This window comes from Lycorma delicatula, chromosome 4, assembly GCF_047948215.1.
Source record: "Lycorma delicatula isolate Av1 chromosome 4, ASM4794821v1, whole genome shotgun sequence".
In the NCBI taxonomy this organism is placed as follows: Eukaryota; Metazoa; Arthropoda; class Insecta; order Hemiptera; family Fulgoridae; genus Lycorma; species Lycorma delicatula.
The window spans coordinates 84,400,100-84,422,884 of record NC_134458.1 but is presented as its reverse complement, the minus strand read 5'-3'; the positions used below and the strand labels follow the sequence as shown (position 1 = coordinate 84,422,884).

At 33.1% G+C, this 22,785-nt stretch overlaps 1 protein-coding gene across 7 annotated transcripts in view; it reads right to left on the bottom strand.

Annotated features, from left to right (window-relative positions):
• Nucleotides 1-22,279, bottom strand: part of LOC142323613 (F-BAR domain only protein 2) — a 219,041-nt gene extending 196,762 nt beyond the window's left edge. For 4 of the 7 annotated variants that reach the window (XM_075363466.1, XM_075363467.1, XM_075363468.1 and 1 more), the window contains exon 1: nucleotides 22,077-22,279. In XM_075363466.1, coding sequence (XP_075219581.1) covers nucleotides 22,077-22,106 — 30 coding nt within the window. In that variant the 5' untranslated portion in view covers nucleotides 22,107-22,279. The remainder of the gene's footprint in view (nucleotides 1-22,076) is intronic. The other 3 variants (XM_075363470.1, XM_075363471.1, XM_075363472.1) reach the window with 1 other exon arrangement.
• Nucleotides 22,280-22,785: the final 506 nt, after the last annotated feature.

The following is a 22,785-nucleotide window of genomic DNA, read 5'->3' as shown; positions in this document are numbered from 1 at the left end:
TGAAAATCTTAAAATAACAAATGAAAATTATAAAATCGCATTAGATTTATTGATAAAACGATTTGATAATAAATTCATGAATGCATATTTTAATGCAGATCGCATTTTTAAAAATAAATTGTTTGAAAAGAGAATCATTAGATCTTCTATCTAAATTCATTAATGATATTTCTTCATTTGTCAACTCACTTGAAGCAATGCAACTGCAGGTTAACATATTCGAACTCATTGTAATTCAATTTCTAACCTCAAGGCTAGATTATAATACTTCCAGACTATGGAACCAAAGATTATCAAATAAGAGCTGTCCAAATTTTCAAGAGTTGCTAGAATTTCTTGAGACCAGACGAAACATCCTGGAAAATCTTAGTTTAAGTACTACAACCTCACAATTCAGTATTGGAAATGTTAAACGACAACATTACAACAATGCATTTAAATCTCATCGCAAACATCCTACTTCAAACGTTAACAAGAATGAAAAACAACATAATGTTAGTTATTATTCTACATCTAACTTCAAACATTGTTCATATTGTAAGCTCAGTCATCAGTTACGAAAATGCTATACATTTTTTAATTTACCCAATGATGAACGAAGAGACTTTTTAGAACATAATAACTGTTGTCTCGTATGTTTTCACAAAGGTCATAGTAACAATCAATGTTACTCAAATAACTTACGTGATTTATGTCAACAGACACAACACACTCGTTCATACTGATAAAATAAATGATTCTAAATTACGTAATGACTATTGTTCATAATTAAACAAAAATGTAATTTTGTCTACTGCTGTATGTAATGTAGATGATGTTTTTGGTCATTCTCATTTCTGTAGAGGAAGGTGTTTAACTAACTCGGACAGTCATTTTGCACGTATAAGTTTGCTCGCAAATTGGGACTTCAACTCAGTAAAGAATTGCTTATTTCAGGAATAAATAATGCATTAGTCAAATCTGATTACAGTGTAGTACTTACATTGCATTCACGATACAAAAACTTTTCATTCAAGAGGCATTGTGCTGTTTTGCCGGATTATTAACTAATAACCTTCCGTTATATACATTTGAAACTTCTCATATTGATTTAACTCAAAATCTATTCTTCGCAAATCCTAAATTTAATACATCAAATAATATTGATATTTTAATCGGAGCCCAATTTTTATTTAGATCTTATTTTACCTCGTAAACTTATTCGAAATTCAAGATATCCTATCATTCAAGAGACTAAGCTAGGATATATTTTTAGTGGTTGTCTTCCTACTAAATTTAAACATAAGAATACTGTTACATCCCTTTTTACAAGTAACAATAACTCAAATCACTCAACTATAGCTGAAAATCTTTGGGAAATTCATGAAACTGATTCTGATGCTTCAGTTAATGACACTTCTACATGTGAAACAAACTTCCAACTTAATACCACTAGGAACAACCAAGGCAGATTTATCGTCTCATTACCACGTAAATCTGATAAACTCTGGCTAGGTGATTCTTTCATTAACGTTAAAAATAGGTTCTTATATCTAGAACAAAGATTATGCAACAATTTTAATCTTAAAAGGGAATACCACCTTTATGCAAGAATACTTCAGATTAGGTGATATGTCATTACTTAATTCTGACGATTTATTAACTAATCGGATATATATTACTTACCTCACCACCCAATATTTAAGCCCACAAGTCTAACTACTAAAATGCGAGTTGTCTTCGATGGCTCAGCAAAAACCTCAAATAGTTTATCTATTAATGATACACTATTAGTTGAGCCTGTTGTCCAACAGGATTTACTCTCAATAATACTTAGATTTAGAATTCATACCTATGTCATTACATCTGACATAGCAAAAATATATTGTCAAATACTAGCTAAACCTTATGACACTAATTTACAACACATTTTGTGGCGTGAATCTCCAGATCAACAACTAAATTTTGCACTTAGAACTATACCATATAGAACCGCTTCTGCTCTATACTTAGCCACTAGATGTCTAATCCAAACATCAAATGAAAACCACAGAGATTTCCAATTAGCATGTAATGCTATTAGAAATGATTTTTATGTTGATTTTATTTCGGGTTCTAACCATCTAGATGAAGCTATCCAACTAAAAACTGATGTTTCTAATTTACTCCAACGTTATGGTTTTCCATTTCATGAATGGCTCTCTAACAATCATAATATTGCTACTCCTGACCATAATTCTTCTATTCCTTTAGCCCAGGAACATGAGTTACGTACCTTAGGCATTTTATGGAACAATTCTACAGACACATTATCATTTCAAATTGCTCAATCTATTGATAATAAAATTCATACTAAAAGAATTGTTCTCTCTATTACTGCAGGGATATTTGACCCATTAAGTCTTACTGGTGCTATTGCTTTCTATCATAAATGTTTTATGCAATCTTTATGGCAAAAGGGTTAAAGGGTTACGGCTGTTGTATCTATATTCGAACTTCATTTGCTAAGCAAACAATTTCATGTAATTTACTTTGTTCCAAATCAAAACTTGGTCCTTTAAAGAAAATAACACTACCAAGGCTTGAATTATCTGGTTGTTTACTACTCTCACTTTAGTGAAGGAAATAAATGCTCTGAATATACATACTGATGAAATAATTTGTATTCATAGTCGAAAATAGCATTTGCCTGGATTCATGGACATGCGTCTGCTTAGAAGGTGTTGATTAGTAATAAAATTACTGAAATTCAAAAAGATGCCTCAAATGCTAAATGGCACTACATAAGTCTTTGGAAAATCATGGTCGTGGTCCTCCTTGGCTCTTACAATTTTTATCTCATTGGCCAAATACTCATATTAACTTTAATAATTATAATAAGGATCCGGAATTTCTTATAGAAAAATGTAAAAATATATCATCTTTAGTACATACTGTTTTAGTTGACTATACACAGCAGTTTTCATCTTTATATCTTTTGTTTACAATTTATTAAATCGTTCCGAACGAATCAATGGTCATTTAACTACAAGGGAATAAAACCAGACCCTCACCTTTTTCATAAAACAGTCTCAACATGTACATTTTAGTGATGAATTAAATAAACTTAAGAACAATCAAATTATTTCTAACCAAAGTAAAATCATTTCACTTGACTCATTTCTGGATGACTAAGGACTACTACGAGTGCGAGGTAAATTACAACACTCTTTATTATATTAACAAGCTAAACATGCTATTATCCTAGACTCAAAGGCAAATATAACTAAATTAATTATTACTTCCAAGCAAGTATGTCTTTTAGATTCTGGTATACAACTGACGCATCATTCATTATGCCAGAAATACTGGATCTTAAATGCTAAAACAACTATTTGATCGGTCAATAACAAATGTCTGAATTGTTTTCGTTTTAATGCAAAAACTCAAGTGCAACAACTAGGACAGTTTCCACCTTTCAGAGTAGTACCTTATCGTCCATTTTCTGTCTGTGCAATAGACTGTGAAGGTCCAATTACGATTCGTCATGGCGGGCAGCGGTCCAAAGCCGTAAGTAAATCTTATGTCGCACTTTTTATATGCCTCAATACTAAGGAAATTCATTTAGAATTAGTCTCTGATTTGACTAAAAAGTCATTCATAGCAACACTCAAAAGATTTATTTCACGAAGAGGTATTCCTACCCAAATCTTTTCCGATAATGGTTCCAACTTCCGTTCTGCCAAGAATATTTTATATGACCTATTTAAATTCTTAAATTCGGAAAATCTAAAATCAAACATTGAAGTCTTTTCATCCAAAAACAACATATCATGGTTATGGATTGCTCGAAAGATTATGGGCTGTCAGGCCGTCATCTGTACATGGTGTACCGAGGTTCTTCGAAAGTATGACCTCTTACGCGTCGTCCGTTTGGGCGCATAGGTTGGAAAGAAATCGAGCACTTATTCAAAATTTAAGGAATGCCCAACGCAGAGTCTTAATTGCATGCATTGGTGTTTTTAAAACAACCTCCTCCGAGGCTACCACTGTACTGGGAAAGGCTCTCCCAATCGATTTAGTGATGAAAGTTCAAGCGGCCATGTGGAAACTGCGAAGAGGCAGGGTAGTCGAGGTATTTGGGATGCGGTTTCGAGCCGGGCCTGTACCGGAGCGAAAGGTGATCTCAATGCACCGATTCTAAATTTCGAACAGCTCCCCATCTCCCACCTACGGAGGAGGCTTTAAAGCCTCGCGATGGAAGCATGGCAGCAAGAATGGCACGCCACGACTAAGGGAAGAAGATAGATTTATACAGGATCTGGAGGGATGGTATGCCTCTCATTCGTTTTTAAGGGCAACGAGAGCCCGAGTGCTCTCCAACCATGTAAATTTAAACCAATATTAGTTTCGGTTCCACCTGGCAGCTGATGAGCTGTGCGTCTGCGGGGAAATCCAACGAACACAAGATGTTCGATTGCCCAGCTCTTGAGGGGGTGGGGGGCAGAACTCAGACCACCCTGGAACTTAGAGGCCAAGGGGAAAATTGGCCATTCGCAAGCGGCGAGTCAATGTGGCGATAGCCGCATTGTCGGACCATGTGGGAGTTCCTTTTTTTCAACCGATATCAGTAGTTTACCTCCGGGAAAAGACTCCTACCGCGCTGCTGTAGGAAGCTAACCGAGAGATATGTCTGGCTACCAGCCAGATTAAGGCTCCAAGCGCTTTAATGGTGGACAGGTACTTGCTGGCATTCAGCGGCCTAGGCGTGGCAGCGAATTGCTGTCTTTGACGAGATAAATTTAGTTATTGATAGTCATATATGTTTTAGAAGTTGACGGGGTGCGCCTACCCATTTTAGTGATATATGACAAGTGGACGGTGGGACACGCAAGCGAATGGTGTATGGTACCACGCTTATTCCGCTCACGCTTTTAGGTTAGTTCTAGGAGCTAGTTAGGACACTGATCGCTATACTTTTTCGAGGCTCAGTAGCCGTTTTTGGCACAGACATTCGATCTTATGCTTTAGGACGACCGAATGGGGTAGTGACGGGAGAAATGCCAAGCAAAAAATAAAAATATCATGGTTATTTATACCACCCTCTTCGCCCCATTTTGGTGGCTTACGGGAAAACCGAATTAAAAGCATAAAATATCATCTCCGTCGTGCAGTAGGACAATCTTGAACTTTGAAGAATTGTATACTGTTTTAACACATGGGACGAGAATTAATACAGGTTTCAACCTGTCTTAATTCTCGTCCCATTTTTACTGTTTTTACAAATCATAAGGACCAGAACCACTATCACCTGGACATTTTCTTATCGCTTGTCCACTTGTATGTTTACCTGAACCCGATTACAAAGAAATTAAATGAATCTGAACAACTATATTTAGTTCCACATTATATAATTTTTTAGAGTGTATATATTTTTGTTTAAACGTTCCAATAATGACACCTGTTATATGCCTTTCATGCCTTGTAATTTTATAATCGAACGTAACCGTTAGCCATTATATATAATTTAGCTGCAAGTACAACGAATATTTAAGATGAGTTTGGCTGAAGTAAATTATTAACAAATTAAACTTAACTTTTGGTACAGTATTTTTATACCACCGGAATTTCGACCGTGGCTATTTCATCTGAAAAACATGAACACAAAAAGGATATAGTAAAAAATGTAACACGAAGAATGTACCACAAGAATAATTATCCGCTATTTCGTCTGGATATCCGATCATCAATTTCAATTATATACAGAGCGTCACGGGAACCTGACGATTTTTAAAGCAAAATAAATTAGCTGACGTGTAGGCAGGAACCGAAACGGTCGACCATGCATAACAAATGCAATTTCAGTAATAATGGAGCAGTGGACTGATGTACTCCATGCGTTCATAGTGGATGGAAACTTATTTTAAAAACAGCGATTTAGTTGTGACAACTCACCGATTATTCCATCGATATTTCAATATCCCGGGTCATGGTGTCGTTTCTAGCCGCAATCCGATAGCTGTGTATAAAAAATTTCCGAATTACTACTTCTCCAACGAAATTCAAACCACCCGGTATTATGCAGTCCCTGAGAACTCCCCCAACATTAACAGTCAGGCAGGCGATGATGAGCGCTCAACACTGAACGCTGCAGCCCTTCGTTATCCCACAACAGTGTCAGAAAAATTCTACACAAGGATTTCAACTTTCATCTATATAAAGTGATGGTGAAGCAAGATCTATGCGAGCACGACAAAGTAAATCGGGAGACATTTTATGCAAACTTTATCAACTTGTTTATCCATGAAATTGTCCTGCCAATGAATAATAATGCGCATTTTTATTTATATGGTACAATGAACAAATTTTTCGGTCCGATATAAATCCTAAGCAGCTTCAGATGCTTCCTATTCACAGTCCACGTGTAACCGACTAGTGTGCTCTGTCAAATTTCGGAATCATAGGGTCTTATTCCTTTGAAGAGGAAGGGCACAAGGGCGCGTGGTGACAGTCAATTCTGACAGGTACACAACGATGTTAAATTTCCTTGCTCCTAAACCACTTCGTCGTCGGATCAACTTGAAAAAAAATACCGCTCCCGTGGACCGTTTCAATGAAATGACAGAAACTTAAATCCGGGTTAAATTTATGGAACGTATTAGCTAAGAGTGGTGGGTATGCTATCTAAACTTAAGAGACAACGATACGATACAAAACACAACGAAGATAAGATCGAAAGTTGTAAGCAAAAACAAAAAAACATAGTTCTGTAAGGTTTACACGCAAGACAGCCGATAAATTTAAAGTTTGTGATCACGTCCGTGTAAGTAAATTAAAAAACAAGTTGAAAAGAACTCAACAACAACGGTCCATTTGCCGAACGGTAAATGAAATCTTCAAAATATACGCACCTCATAATGAAACCAGTCCCACCACGAACTACACATGAGTGGTGATAAAAAGGAAATTTTTACCGACATTAACTACGTAAAGCAAAATACAATGACATACGTTATCGAAAAAGTATCGAAACAAAAGGGTAGTACAGTGTATATAAAGTGGCTGGGTTTGGACAACACGTATGTACAATCTGTGGATAGATATGAAAGATGTGTAACGCAATTATTAGATTGAAGAATATTTATGTAATACGAATATTACACCAAGTTATAATTTTTTAAATACAAGAGATGATGCAGGTTATACAAGAAAAAAGGAATATAACTAGACGCATCTAGGAGGATGTCGGCCAAGTCAAACATTGACACGGTCCTTCATTACCAAATACGATTAGATGTTTAATTTGCGATAGTTCCAAGGATTAAATTTTTCGATTGGTTTTCGGTCCAAACGTAATGAGTTTCAAAAATTTGTATAAATTTTCCAAATCCTTATATAAACCGAAAAATAAATATGTTTAAAATAGATTGTGAAATTAATACTGGAAATTGGTTTTTAGAATAATCTGAAAACGATCCGATCCATCGGAGGAGGCACGACCCCATTCAATTGTAATATTTAATGATGTGGCGGAGAAAAAACAACAAAACATTAGTAAATATTTTACCCGATGGCGAAATAATAATAATAAACAATTATTCAGACTGCGTCTACTTAAGGCAGTCATACGATACTTTAAGTTCAACAATACTCTGTCCGATTTATACCTACCTTCACTAGTTTTATCAGTTTTGTTTCACTATTTCAATATTTTTAATCGTTAAGAAATTTAGTTAATTTTTCTTTATTTTAAGTTCGCTTACTTCGGATACCTACAGTCTCGTTAAAGAAATAGATAAAATAGTCATCGTCAAATCCTCCAATATTTCAAACAGACCAGCGCTGTTATTAAATTACAATTTTATTTTTCGTTTATCGGCAAAAACTTTTTGCGTACCTCATAAAATCAAGATAAACATTAAAAAATAATTCAAAATTTCAACTCTCTTGAGAAAGTTTAATTTTCAAGTTAGTATCAATAAAACACTTCCGTAAAGGTCTTCTGGAAGTATAATTCCAACTCTTTTGAAAGAACATATTATCTTCATTCATATTATTTATTTAATGTCAGATGTTAAATATTCTAAATACTATATTTTTCTTAGTAGTGTGATATTTTTGACTGCGAATGCCGCTAAAAGTATGTAATACGATTCATCGTTAAAAGTAGATTTTATAAAAGTTCTAAACAGTGAAGGATGTAAGTACGGTGTTATGGTATTGAAAAACTTGTTCGTGATCGGCGGAAAAAGCTAGTCGTTTGAAAACGTCTCGTTCAAAGGCATTCGATTAAGCAAAGCATTTTTGTCCGAATCACTGAACCATATAAAAAATGGATACGTTTATGGAAACGATCGCGAGGTAACATTGTTACACTACATGATGTTCATTTATAACCGCTAAAACAGCGCGCGCGCGCGTGTGTGTATTTTATAGAATAAATAAAATTATTAGTAAAAATCAACTATAAACACACAAAAATAGCAAGCTCAATACGAACTTTCAAATTTACATAATAAGCTTTTCAAATTCAAATTTCATCAGTTATAAAATACCACATCGGATAGTAATGCATTACCGTTGTTTCATGTAAAAACCGATAGTTATCACGATCAAATGAATCAAACAACTATCAGTTCGATGACAAATATCAGTTTTTGCATGAAATAACGGTAATGTAAACTACCCGATGTAATATTTTATAACCGACGATGAATCCAAGGGTTCAAAAACGTTTATGTATATAACGTTTGTAATATAAACGTTTACAATATATAATATATATATATATATATATATATATATATAACGTTTAGCGTAACGTATAATAGATAACGTTTACAATAAGTTTATACTAGCCTTACTGGTGTATTATTAAGTGATTTTTGTTAATAATTATGAATTTACACTACTCTCAATAGCAGTAATAGGTGAATTACAATTTCAAAAATGAATCACTGTAAATAGTCTAAAAATTTACTTAAAAACATAAACATCAAACTACACTAGTGTTTAAAAACAGATTATTTATCGATCGCTTACAATAATCGACAGTTAATTAGTAATTGATAAATTAATAAACCCGTTGACTTCATTCAGTAATAATACAGATGAAATTCATTAATAACTATATTTGTTAAAAATAATTAAATTTCGTATTTTTTTACGGTATCAGTCAGAGGAAATAAATCCGTTATCAACAGCGCAACCCACTCGTCCGTTATCAGTCAGACCGTTACAAAACAACGGGAATGTTTTAATAACATTTTAACGAATATAATTCATCACAATCTTTTTATTTTCACTAATACTTTCATAAAAATTTTTAAAAACCAAAATTAAAATTTCCAAGCTCGATATGTGACACCTAGTATTCGATTAATTAAAGAAAACAAAAATAAAAAGCGAACACTTGAATTTTTTATTTCTTACTGGCGGTCCCTTGCTGCGCTGCAGCGGTATTATTACATAGTAACGTTATATATTTTGAAAATCGGCTAAAACCTATTCCATTTACAATACGTCTCAACCCCGAACCCTTTGTTTTTCATTTTTTTCCTACCTATTTCAAAACCTATTGCCATTCCGTTCACACGTTTCACTAGACGGATCCGGCTGATTATTATTATTAATATTATTCTGCTTAGAACGCCTCGCAGATATGTTATCAAGCATCGAAAGATCTTCGAAGTGATTTTCCTGCGAGTAATAACCTCGAAAAGTTCCTCACTTTAGTAATAAATAATAATATTTTGAAGGATTCTCAGAGGAGACTCAAGTTTGGGGTCCGATGACGCTCGATGACAAATCTGTGGATCATTCTGAGAAAAATTAAAAAAACATCAGCCCGACCGTCCAGTAGAACGCCCAGACGGACTGGAAATAGGGTTTCAGCCCGTTTGTTTTAACGCATAAAATATGTAATAAAAACAGGGTATACGTACAAAATACCATAAAGGTTACAACAACAGAGACTGGGCGACTATTTTCGCCAGTAAATAAGCAAACATCTCAACTCTAGCCCGGTGGTGGAAGAGAGGAGGAATCCGATAGCGATGCCCAGAGTAAACCGAGCGATTGTAAAACGCTTCTCCCGTGCCGCCGGGAAATTAGCGCGGGAGAGCATAACGAATCCTTCGAAAAACACCGATGGGATATAGTCGGTTTGTTTGAAGTCAATAGAAAATGAAAAAAACAGTCTACCCTATCCGATATTCTACCGGATAGCCCAAACCGGTTCTATTTTAAACAAGATAAAGAGAAATAGAATACACAGGAATATCTGAAAAAGTAGCAGGCATTATTCCAGGGATAAATATTCTGGGTGTAGATTAAGGACCGCACAAATACACGTACCGACTTCCGATTGCAAAGTCGGAAGTCGATAATTTTTATGAAGAAATATCACACGAGTGAATCAAAGAGAAAGCAAAACTACACCGTTGTGACAGGTGACTTTAAGGTCGAATCGTGGAAGAGGGTCGGCAACAGTAACGAAAGCGAGAAAATTCGGCTTTGGAGAGAGAAATGATAGAGCGAAGAAAACCGGTGAAACTTATAAAAAGGAACATTAAAAACTGCAAACAATTTTTTTTTATAAAAAGGAAAAGTAGATTAGAGAAAGGAATTATCTTAATGTATTTAAGCAGAAATCGACTTCATTTCTTCGAGTGGTAAAAATGTAGTATTTAAGAAACCGTATTAAATCAGACGAGTTTATGAGGAGATCGTAGGTCGGTGAAAGCAAGAGGATGGTAAGTAAGCAACGGGAAACAAAAGAGGATTTTAAAAAAAGGATGGTGTTGACAAAGAAATACTGAAAAATAGAAAATTACATTAAGATTCTGGGTTTATTGAATGCGAAAAATGTATTATTCGGTCACGGAAGGGAAGTCGCAAAAGGTATAAATCTGTAGCGAAGAAAGCTCACAAAGGAGACAGATTTTATAGAAGTCGAGAAGGATTAAGAAAGGTGAAAAAGGAAGGTGGAATTTACAGAACTTAATACGATATGGAAATAAATCGCATACTTAAGGAAAAATATGCAAAATAAATAAGCGGGTAAGAAAAATTAAAATATCTAAAATACGAGCATAAAAGAAATGAACAAAATTCACAAGGTATCAGCGGGATTTAATAATCGGTAAAAAAGAAGTACGGACGTTACTAGACTGAAAAGGAAATGAGATATAATAAAAATAGGAACTAACTCTTAATTGAAAGCTTCATCAGAATACGGGAAAAGAAGATGATAATGTAAACCTAATAGATTACAGGTCAACAGAAAATAAGGATACTCCATCGGTTGAAAAATAGTAAGTAAAAGAGGATCGAATGACATTAAAAATAGCAAGGCGCAGAGGAAAGTTAATAAAACTGCGGAAACGTTCGAGGAAAAAGGCGAGGAGTTTATACCGATATTAAAAAACTTGTTCGATTCGTGTGGCGAGAAAAGAAAAATTCAAAATTCACGGAACACCACAGCGACAGCGTCGTACAAGAAAGAAAAACCTTCCAGGAATGACAAGACATCGATTAATTACAAGTTAATAATTTCTTTATTCTAATAATTTTTACAAAGATTAATGAAAGATCAGATAAGGTGCGGGTTAAAATTCTTTTTTAATATTTTTAAGGCTGACGGTATAAAATTTTTAAGCGGGGACAAAAAATTTACATTTTTGTTCCAGAATGCTGAGGTTTTCTTTCCTTGCTAAGAAAGCCTGTTCTTGGGTGGCTTTAGATCCGGAAGAATACAGAGTATAAGCGAGACATATCTGAGCGGTCTCATTTATCTGAATCTCATACGCGCCGGATAAATGCGTTCTGGATATAAAGTTGCGATAATCTTCCAAAAACTACGGACAGGATAAACATTCAGTCTTAATCCCTTTCGCTATCCTTTATCGATAATGTTCGCGGGTATCGGCTAGAAACCGACCGCATCTGAGCAAAGGATGTGGGAATGTACAGAGTTAGCAATGTATGTGTGCGGTTTAGCTTACGGACTTCTCCAGGGACTCTTGTTTACATAGATACGATAAGTTCATTTTCAAATACTACATCTGGATTTAAAATAAGTTTAGGCGCTATTAAACACCCACCGACTGTAATAAAAATCAGAATTACAATTTGATGTACCGCTTTAATATTTTTTCGAAGAATTCAAATTATTATCAATAACCAACCGTTTGGTAAAATAAAACTCGATAATTTACTACTTTGAAAACAATTAACTAACGATATAAAAATAACTCTTAATAATTACTTTAAGTAAAACGTCTACAGTAACACGATTTCTTTTCAATCTCTTAAACTGAACATCGCTATGCAATTTAAATATATTTATTAAAAATAATTCACATATTATATTAGATAACATAAATGTTTAATGTAATTATTCAGATAAGATTTTTTATATTTATTAGGCATTTTGTCTACATAAATAAGAAACATATTGTTGCGATATTTATTCACCACATATTACACCGACTATAAAACGCATCTTACATCTTAATGTTAATAAAGTAGAAACGATGACACTGATAAGCATAATTTTGGTTTCTTAACATGCGATACATGATTTCAATCTGTTTTTTGATGCTCAAAACGAATATGAACTCAGAATCTTTCTCTATCACCCACTATTTTTGAAAAGGTTTTAAATTTTAAAGGATTTTTTAACTTACAGTTAGCACTTTAAGCTCCTATATTGTATTTTGTCAGCTCATTTTTTATGGTTTAACTTTGTTAACATAATTTGTAAGTTATAAATAAACAATACTGGACAAAGAATTAAATCATACCATAGTCACATATTATGACATCATATCTAATACTGAAGAGTGAGCCTTCATGAACAAGATTAATCATGACGTGCAGGTCAAAACAAGTAGCTGAAAGCACAGCTGTATTGTTAATTAAGCACTGGATTTAGGAATGAATTAATTTTGTTGTCTTAAGTTTGTTAACAGTGCAGTGTCATAATTCCTCGAAATTGTGTAAATGACGCGGATGCCTTTTGTTATGTATGCAGTAAGTTTACTGTGAAATCAAATAGAAAAAACATTACACCTTTAATTAAAAAAGCATATCATTTGTACTTTCAGTGTAAAATTGGTGATCAGGATAAAAAGTGGGCTCCTCATGTAGTATGCACTAATTGTTCTGTATATTTAACAGGATGGCTGAAAGGTACACGGAAGGCTTTGCCATTTGTATGGTTTGGCGTAAACCAAGGGATCGTGTAACTGATTGTTACTTTTGTTTCACAAGTGTGTCTGGAATTTCTAAAAAAATCTAAACATACTCTTAAATATCCTTCATTGCAATCTGCAATCAGGCCTGTACCTCGCAGTGAAATTATTCCAGTTTTTGAGCCACCTGTGAATGTATTTTTACAAAGCGGCGATGAAGAATCAGGCAGTAGTGAAGAAGACAACAATGATTTTGATTTTGAATTATCTTCCAGTAAGCCACATCTTACATTATAATGTGAATTAAATGACTCGGTTAGGGATTTAAATTTATCAGAAAATCAAGCTGAACTGTAAGGATTAAGACTGTAAGGTTGGAATTTACTTTTAAAAAATACTAAAATTTCGGACTTTCGAAGCCGACAAAAAGAACTTTATTGATGAAAATAATTTGGATTATAGCACAAATATTGATGAGCGTATGTTGTACTTAGGACAAGTTCATAAACATGAGGACTGTCGCCTTTTCATAGATTCGTCCAAGTACAGTTTAAAAGTGGTTCTACTACACAACGGTAACAAGTATCCTTCGATATCAATGGCTTATAGTATTAATTTGAAAGAAACAAACGATGAAAGACGTTCTTGAAAAAATAAATTATAAAAAATATAGCTGGAACATATGTGGTGATTTGAAAGTTATAGCTACTTTGTTAGGCATGCAGTTAGGCTATACTAAGTACGTGTGTTTTCTTTGCGAATGGGACAGCCGAGCTAGGGATAAACATTATGTTACCAAACAGTGGAAAAAACGAGCAAACTCAACTCCAAATGGGAAAAATATTATTCAGGACCCATTAGTTGAACCCAAAAAAATATTTTTACCCCCTCTCCATACCAAGCTAGGACTGAAAATTTTTGTAAAAGCAATGAAGAAGGACAGTCCCGGATTTTTGTACATAGGCAGAAATTTCCGAATGTAAGTGAGGGAAAAATTAAAGAAGGAATATTTGTCGGTCCTCAAATAAGAGTTGGTCAAAGATGATGTATTTATTTAACTCAATGTTAATGTAGAAAGTGCAGCTTGGGCCTCATTTAAAGATGTTTGCAAAAAGTTTTCTCGGCAAACAAAAATCCGACAATTACCATGATATTATTTAATCAACTTCTTACTTCATACAGAGCTATGGGATGTAATATGTCTTTGAAAATACATTTCCTCCACTCACATCTGGATTTTTTCCCGGACAACCTCGCAAACGTACGTGACGAACACGGTGAACGTTTCCACCAAGACATTTCGGTGATGGAAAGCCGCTATAAAGGGAAATGGAATACTAAGATGCTAGCCGATTACTGTTGGATATCAATTCGGGATGTGCCTGAGGCTACTTATAAAAGAAAAGCATTAGAGAAATCATTCTAACACAGGTATTGCCATGCAAAATTATAAATTTGACAGATATTAATTATATTTTCCCTTTTTTTTTGAAGTTTTTTAAAGCCAAAGGCGATATAAAAACTGTATTTACAGATCTGTAAAGTACGCAAAAAAGCAATTCCAGAAATGATATCACACTTAGACAAATATTAAAAAACATTTTTTTCTCTATCAGTCTTATTAAATCGGTAGTAAAACCTTTTAATCGAAAACAACAATTATTCGATGTTTCAATACGATTTTCCCTACAAAGCAGAATTTTTGAAAAGCAAGTAACTGAAAATGAAAACGATTACCTTAAATATGCCGCTTCAATAAATACAGCTTGCTTCGATTAATAATGAACGAAGCAAAGAAAAGAGTTTACAACATAAACAAGAATGATTTTCGAAAAAATGCATCGATCAAACTTTATCATCAAAGCCGTAGATGCTAGAGGAGGAATTGCGATCGTTGATAAAAAAAAACCTTTACTTTCTAAGGATAAAATTGAAAAACCTGTTCTTATACCGATCTCTTCGTCGGCTTTTCTCTATTTCCTTTCCAGTTGACTTATACGTATAAACTATTAGAGGTAAACACGAGTCATATTTATTCTCCATTAAATACACTAATAAAAACATGAGTTTTTGATAATGTAGGTATTCACAGAACTTAGACGGCCGGTAATCTTAATTTATCAATAAAGCTAATTTTAAGCTATGCGTTCGACCGGGACTGAGACTTAACTTATAACTTGTTTGTACTTTTTTCTTTTATCTATAAATTCTGTTAGAACCTGTCACTTCTAACTAGTGTTTAGTAAATATTTTTTAAACCTTTATTTTTATTATTTCTCCATTGTTTACTTTTTTAATTATTCTTTAACGGTTTAACGGGCAGTATCGTTTTCTCAGTATCTACTGATGATGATCGTTGTACAATCGAAATAATAATCTAATTTTAGAATTTAGGTAAAAACCTTTTGTAAATGGTTTTGAAGTGTTTTATATTTTTCCGATTTACCAAAACTAAATCGGTAAAAGAGCAAAAGAAATACAATGCTGTAAATACATAATTACATCATTAACTATACGTAAACATACAACAATATTCCAAATCGTAAAATAATAATTAGCATCGGCTCATTTTGATAGTAAAAATAAGAAAGTTAAATATGCAGTATTTGTTTTCCTGAAGTAATACCTGACAGGTATTACTTCAGAGTATATGTGTGAGTGTAAATGAAATGTAGTCTTGTAGTCTCAGATCGACCACTTCTGAGATGTGTGGTTAATTGAAACCCAACCACCAAAGAAGACCGGTATCCACGATCTAGTATTCAAATCCGTATAAAAGTAACTGCCTTTACTAGGATTTGAACGTTGGAACTCTCGACTTCGAAATCAGCTGATTTGTAAAGACGCGTTCACCATTAGACTAACCCAGTGGGTTACATATGCAATATTTAGAAAGCAGTTACAACACGCTTCAGTCTACTGCAGACTGACATGTAACGAAACAAATCGATTGCGGCCATTAATAAAGTAGGATTTAAAAAATACTTGCACACTCGCAGCAGATCATTTAAGTTGTAAAGAAACAAGAAACCTGGCCGTTCTACTTAAACAGAATTAAGAGAACATTACATAATTAAAAAATTTGAATAGTCTGGAGACGACAGACGGCAACGAAAATACGGATAAACACTGTACAGACTGAGATTAGATCGATCTAATGACATTCTATTAAGTGTTATTTCTAAAATTTCAAATAATTAAGATAAATAAACTCTTTTGAAAGATAGGTTTATTTATATAAAGATAAAAAGTAATACCGTTATACTGAATCACAATTGAATTTTGTTTTTTTTTTTTTTTTAATTTCTGCCAAAAGCAAAAAATACCCCTTTACAATAAGAATAAATAAAATTTTGATAATGACGTTTATGTAATAACATTAGCAAAGTTTAATTCCTAAATTGTTTCTCTTTACTGCTCTAATTTCACCCCCCCTCCCCCCTTTATAATAACAACTAAACACTAAAGCAATAGTTTCACTAGATCTTCGGTAAAAGCAGATTCCCGAACGACAATTTTCACTCGTTGCTTGCATTTGTTAATTTCTTTCTTCCGGCCAGGCCTGCTGCTCCGGCGGGGATGTTGGCATCCGCCGCGAGGTCCCACGTGGAGCCGCCAGAGAACTTCTTCCATCTTCTTCTTGGTCTTCTCCAGGTGGTGGTTGACGATGAATTGCGTTCAATCTCGTGGTGAACGCTCTTTTATCGGTGCCTGAGAGTGGTGGGGTTGCAGCGCCGCTATGGTGGGAGAACTGCGCGGTCATCTGCGCAGTAGGAGTGATCCTTGTATCCGCGCGTCCGTATCCTGTGCGCCCCTCTCACATCGTTGCTACCGTTATCGCCCGCCGATGTTAATTTAAGCATATATGCGGTAACAAAAATAGAGCATGAACATAACACAATACGGACTTTATAAACCTAAGAACATCACTAAATACATCTGAGAAAGTGCATAAAAATAATTTGTCGGTAAAGAGAGAAACAGCAAACTGAACACACACTCTCTTTTTATCTAGTTATTTATTACGCAATATATCTGCAGTTTTACATTAAACACTCCCAACTGTAGACTAGAATTTAAACTACAGAACAATGCATTACTTTACAACAGGCACTAACTTCGAATAGTTTCATTTACGATTAAGAATATATTAAAACCGGGAGGCGGCAATAAAAAATTTAAAAGCGCCCTTATCTTAATACAAATTTTACTTTAACAAGTTTTGTTACACGCTTCCTGATTATGAAGATTAGTAACATACCTTTTTTACAGTCTAAATTAATCTACTGTACTGCAGATTTAGAATATTAAAAAAATTAATTAAAAAGAAATGAATTACAATATCAGAAAAACAAGCAGTACAAATTTCAGAAATGTATATAAATTTATGAGAAGAAAATTGAATATTAGATCATCATCGCCAACCTTATAGTTGCAGGAAACGAGGCAGAACCCTTGTATTATGTTCATCTCCATTCTCCTCCTTCCATTACTAGCTAAACTTCTATGATCCTGATAGCTATCGTTTCCTATTACCCGATCTACAACTTTTACTCTTTTCTGCCTCCTTTTTTTCATCCTCTACAAACTATCCTCCTCTCATGATACATCCCAGCCGATTAGCTTTCCCAATCTGAATTGTTCTGATAAAGCTTCTATTTTTATGGAATCTCCTCATTACTTACTTTTTTCTGTCTGTTTAATCTTCTCCATATATAAGTAGGTCGATAAAACTCCCTGCCCTATGAATTGATAACTGAGCTGTGGGCGACAGGGCATCTATCTCCTGGTCTACAGATAGAGAAAAAACATAAGTATTATGGTAAGCTGCAAATAAGCAGTTGCTGACAGGCAGTGATGGTATCTGAACGCAGTGGAGTATTGTATACAAGACAGGACACCTAAAAAATTCCAAAAACCTGATGGAGTTATTATGCCATACAGTTGAGTTTCAAAGCACCAGCAAATAAGCTAACGTATTCTTCACACAGAAACTTGTACGTCTGAAAAACAGACAGCCAGACTACAGATGCTCCTGTATAGGGTGGGTATCTGCGAAGAGAACAGATAAAGGAATTATTTATTCATGAAAAGGGACAACAGCCCCTTAAGTATTTGTAAGGGTGTAAACTGAAGGATGGCAGATATGGCCTGAACAACAGACCTGAGTAACACTTTTTAATTATTGTGAAGCAGAAAGCAATGTGAAACTACAACTGTGTTTTCCATGGATGTTTTTCCTCATTCTTTTTTACTTTTATTTTGGTCATCCCTTTCCTGATCCTTTTTTTAAATGACTGTCTTCTCAGGCAAAATATTCTGGAGTCAGAGAAGTCCCCTGATCAGATTTCTGATCACGCAGTAATCAAGAGTAGGTTAATAATTAGTATAAAAGCAAAGCAGAATTCTTTGTGTCACCATGTGAACATTTAATGATTAAATGAATAAGCGACAGGTTGGATATTTTAAATTAGAAATGAAGAGTTTAGAGCCATATAAATTAGAAAATTACAAATGAATTAAGCTCAGTGAAAATGAGCAAACATTTTGGTCAGAGAATTGTAGAATAATCAACAAAAAAGTGGAAATGCAAAATCAGTAAACATAATGAATAAGAATACAGGAAAAAGTATACAAAGTGACAAGAGTTAATTTTGTCAGAGTAGATTTTAAGCCTGTGCCTAGAACAATAGTGAAAATTTATACACAGACCTTTTCAGCAGAAGATGAAGAGATAGAAAAAACACATGAAGAAATAGATAAATGATTTAATCAAGCATGTAAAAGGATATGACAACTTGATTGTAATGGGAGAATAGATATACCGTACTAGGAGAAAGAAAAGAAGGGAAAATAATTGGTAGAATATGGAATAGGATAAAGAAATGAGATAAAAAGAAATTTTTCACCAAGCAATGACTGCGAACACCCTTTAAAAAATCATAAAAGATGACGACACATGTGGGGTGACAGCAGAATATACAAGAAGGATAAAACAGGTTGACTATACTTATTACGGTGATTTATGGAGTTTTGCCCCACCCTGAACATGAATTCCTGAAAGTAATTTGAAAGTTTATATAAATATAAGTTTGGAAATGATTTGTTTTTAAGTTTTTACAAAACAATTTTGTTCTAACTTATACCCCACAGATAAAATAATGTAATACTAAAATTCTTGGGACATTAATTATGTAGGATACTTAGCGATCTAATATTTTTTTGACCTGAAAAGTGTTAAAAAAGAGTCCAGGATTCCTTCAATGATTCACTAGAAAAGCTCAAAATGTTAAGTTCAAAAATATACTTTTTGAATTTGATATATTAACTTACTTAATTCCCAATAAATAAATAATGCTTTACAACAAAATTAGTGGATAATTTAATTTTAACAAAATATATGTAAATTAACTCTATAAAAACAATCCTATGAAAAAATAAAAATTTTTAATATGCCTCAAATTTATTTTTATAATTTTTAACATTTGTATGTAAATTGATCTGTTTAAACTCATATCACTTTTCCAATCCAGTTTGTGTGGTTTTTTTCTATAAAGTTGAACTTCTCAAATTTTCGCTTCATTTAAATAAACGTTATTTACATCAATTTTCACATAATTAAATTCATGTTTTACTCCATTTCTCTTAAAACCTAAGTGAGATAGTGGTCTGGGACCACTTTAATCAATTTCTTAGATCAAAAACCAAATTAACCCCTCGACTTTACACCAAGAATTTTAGTAGAGTTTAATTTCACAGAGGGAACAGAAAACTGGGCTAAATGTTTCACAAGGCTAACAAACCCTTTTCTGATCTATGTTTATAAAAACTATTTTTCTTACTTTTGGCTATAGAATCATCTCCTGAGATTGCTGTACAATTTGGAGTCACCTGTATATAGCATAGAGAAAACTAACAGAAAACTTTGGGGAGATGAAGCCAAAATTTATTAGCATCAAAAGATCCAGATGGAAAGGCATTGTTTGGGGAGAGAAAAAAGTACTAAATAGCAGAAGTACATAAAGGAGGGAAAATTAACCGATGAAGTTTTGAAGAAAGAAAAAATTTTAGGATCTGAGTATGATACAGCTCTTAAAGATTTAAAAAAAAAAAATAAGTCAGTATGGATGGATAATATACCATTAGAATGATTGTCTTGTTTAGAAGAACTGAAGAGATTATACAGATTAATATGCAGAATTCATGAGTCTAGATAACTAATTTACTCACAAGTTTTAATTAACATACTAGAGAAAACAGGAGAAGGCAAGGGCAAAAATACTGCACTATCAGTCTTATGCATAATAGAAAAAGATCTTATGCATAATAAAAAAGTAGTTTACAGAATAATGTGTAGTTAAATGAGTACTGGATGAATTATCATCTAGTACTAATTCAACTAAGTATAGTTGGATGAAATTTATGGTAAAATCTTGTAAAGTTAAAAAACTAAATTGGTAGCCTGCGTGTAAAGATATCCAATAAGTTTAGTTAATTTGGTAATCCAAGGATACATATATGCTATATATATATAGAATTCTGTAGAGTAAAACAAATATTAGAATACATAAAATTAGTAAATGAGGATCTAGTAAATATGTTGAGGTTAAAAAATTAAAACCAAACAAGATTAAAGAAAGGTACCAAGCTATTAAAGGACTGAAGAAATGATAAAATTTTAAGATAAAGAGGTTGTAAGATTTGGGAAAAAAATAAGTTAGTGGTAATTTCTAACCAGAAGTAGTTTTGCAAGTTATAAATTACGTAGCTAAAAGTAGTTAGGTTATTATTAGAATGTACTGTAGAACATTAAAATTGGAAGGGAATAATTAAAGATATTGAATGTAATGTTATAATTAACATAATTTTAACACAATACAGAACAGAATGGACAAATATATTAAACTAGTCAAAAAACTAGTGACAAAAACAATATTCAAAAAATTATGAATTTCTTACCTAGAAAATAGTATTAGCACTTATGTAGCTTTGTAAAATCAATAAATAAATATATCCCAAAATGAAAAGTTCAATAAAATAACAATATCAAGAATCTCATGTACAACTCACAATTAAACTTTTAAGAAAATATATAACATAAAAGTGGCATCGAAATGATATCCTCTACCTCAGAACATTTCAAGAACTCTAAACTTAATTTTTCCAATCTTTAAGTTTAAAATCAAACACCACCTTCTCATTTTACTTGAATAATTTAATTGCAAAACTGCACCATATCTTATGTTTTTAGGTTAGGTGTAAAACATTTATTTTATTTTTTTTTAATTGTTATTCCTAAAACAAAAAATTATTTTATAACCTGAAATGTCCAATAATCAATACTCGCACATCAGTTTACTTCCTTTGATTGTTCAAAATAAAAATATATATCTTGTATAACATCCAGCATTAAATAAAAGTTAATAAAAACACAGTTAATTAACCAACGAACTGTAACTACAATATACTGCAGACGAATAAGTTCATTATTCAAATTTTTGAAGTAAAATGCGCCGGTATATTCATAATGTAAACTAGTAGACAAATTAATTAAATGTTAAAGGTAATAAAAAATGCTTTAGAGCAGCGTAAACTATTTAAAACTTAAATGAAAAACATTAAAATATAAATTTAATTAAAGAAAGAAACATAATTAAAAACGTATAGTAAACCTTAGCTAAACGTAACGCCTCTTTCATTTTTTGTTCATCTTAATGTAAACCACACAATCAAATAACAGATTAAAATCAAAAGAATACTAACAAAAAAAATTAAATTAAAGTTCCAAAAAAAGACAAACCCAATTTTTTTTAATTTGGCCATTTATATATATATATATATACGCCAAAGAAACAAAGAGCTGTCAAATCTGAGCATACAGAGGGTTAGGCACAGGTCAATTAAATTAAAAACTTTCCTTACCCAAAAATAATCATTAAAGTCGACTGTCATGATGAATGCTTTTGCTCCATAACCTGATAATACGCATAAAATTCTGTTAAACACAAATTAGATAAAGTTACGATTAATCACTGTAAAAGTCAACAATACATCACTACACAATCATGATGAACTTACAACTGAGAACATGGCGACACCCAGTGCACTTTCTTATGTGTCTTCAAGGCTACCATCTGTGCCATCAAGTTTGACTTCATAACAAAGATGGCAGCACTATCGTAGTTTTTTGCGTAGTAGCGCCCGCGTGCTGTCATAATATAATCAATGATACATTAAATTAATCAGAGAGTTATTGTAAATGTTACAAGTTATTCACAGCTTGTAACATTAATAATGTAAAGATTGTGTACGTAAATACAAAGAACACCATTTGTAATTATGATGATAATAACAATGCTAGTGAAGGATTCATGCATGTCAGCTCTTATCTATATCTGCAGTAAAAATACCGCTTATGTAAGCATTTTATTATGTGATTTCAAATTAACGTTAATGCCTTACTATCAGTATAATCCATATTTTAGGCAATACAGGATCGTCTGGTGTGGAGAATTTCTAAAGATCTTTACCTAAAGAAAAAAATGGTCAAAATCTGATAGTGCTACCTACAGGGCCAAACACAAAAACAGTCATTCCTAACTGAAAGTAATACACTACGTAAATTTTTGCT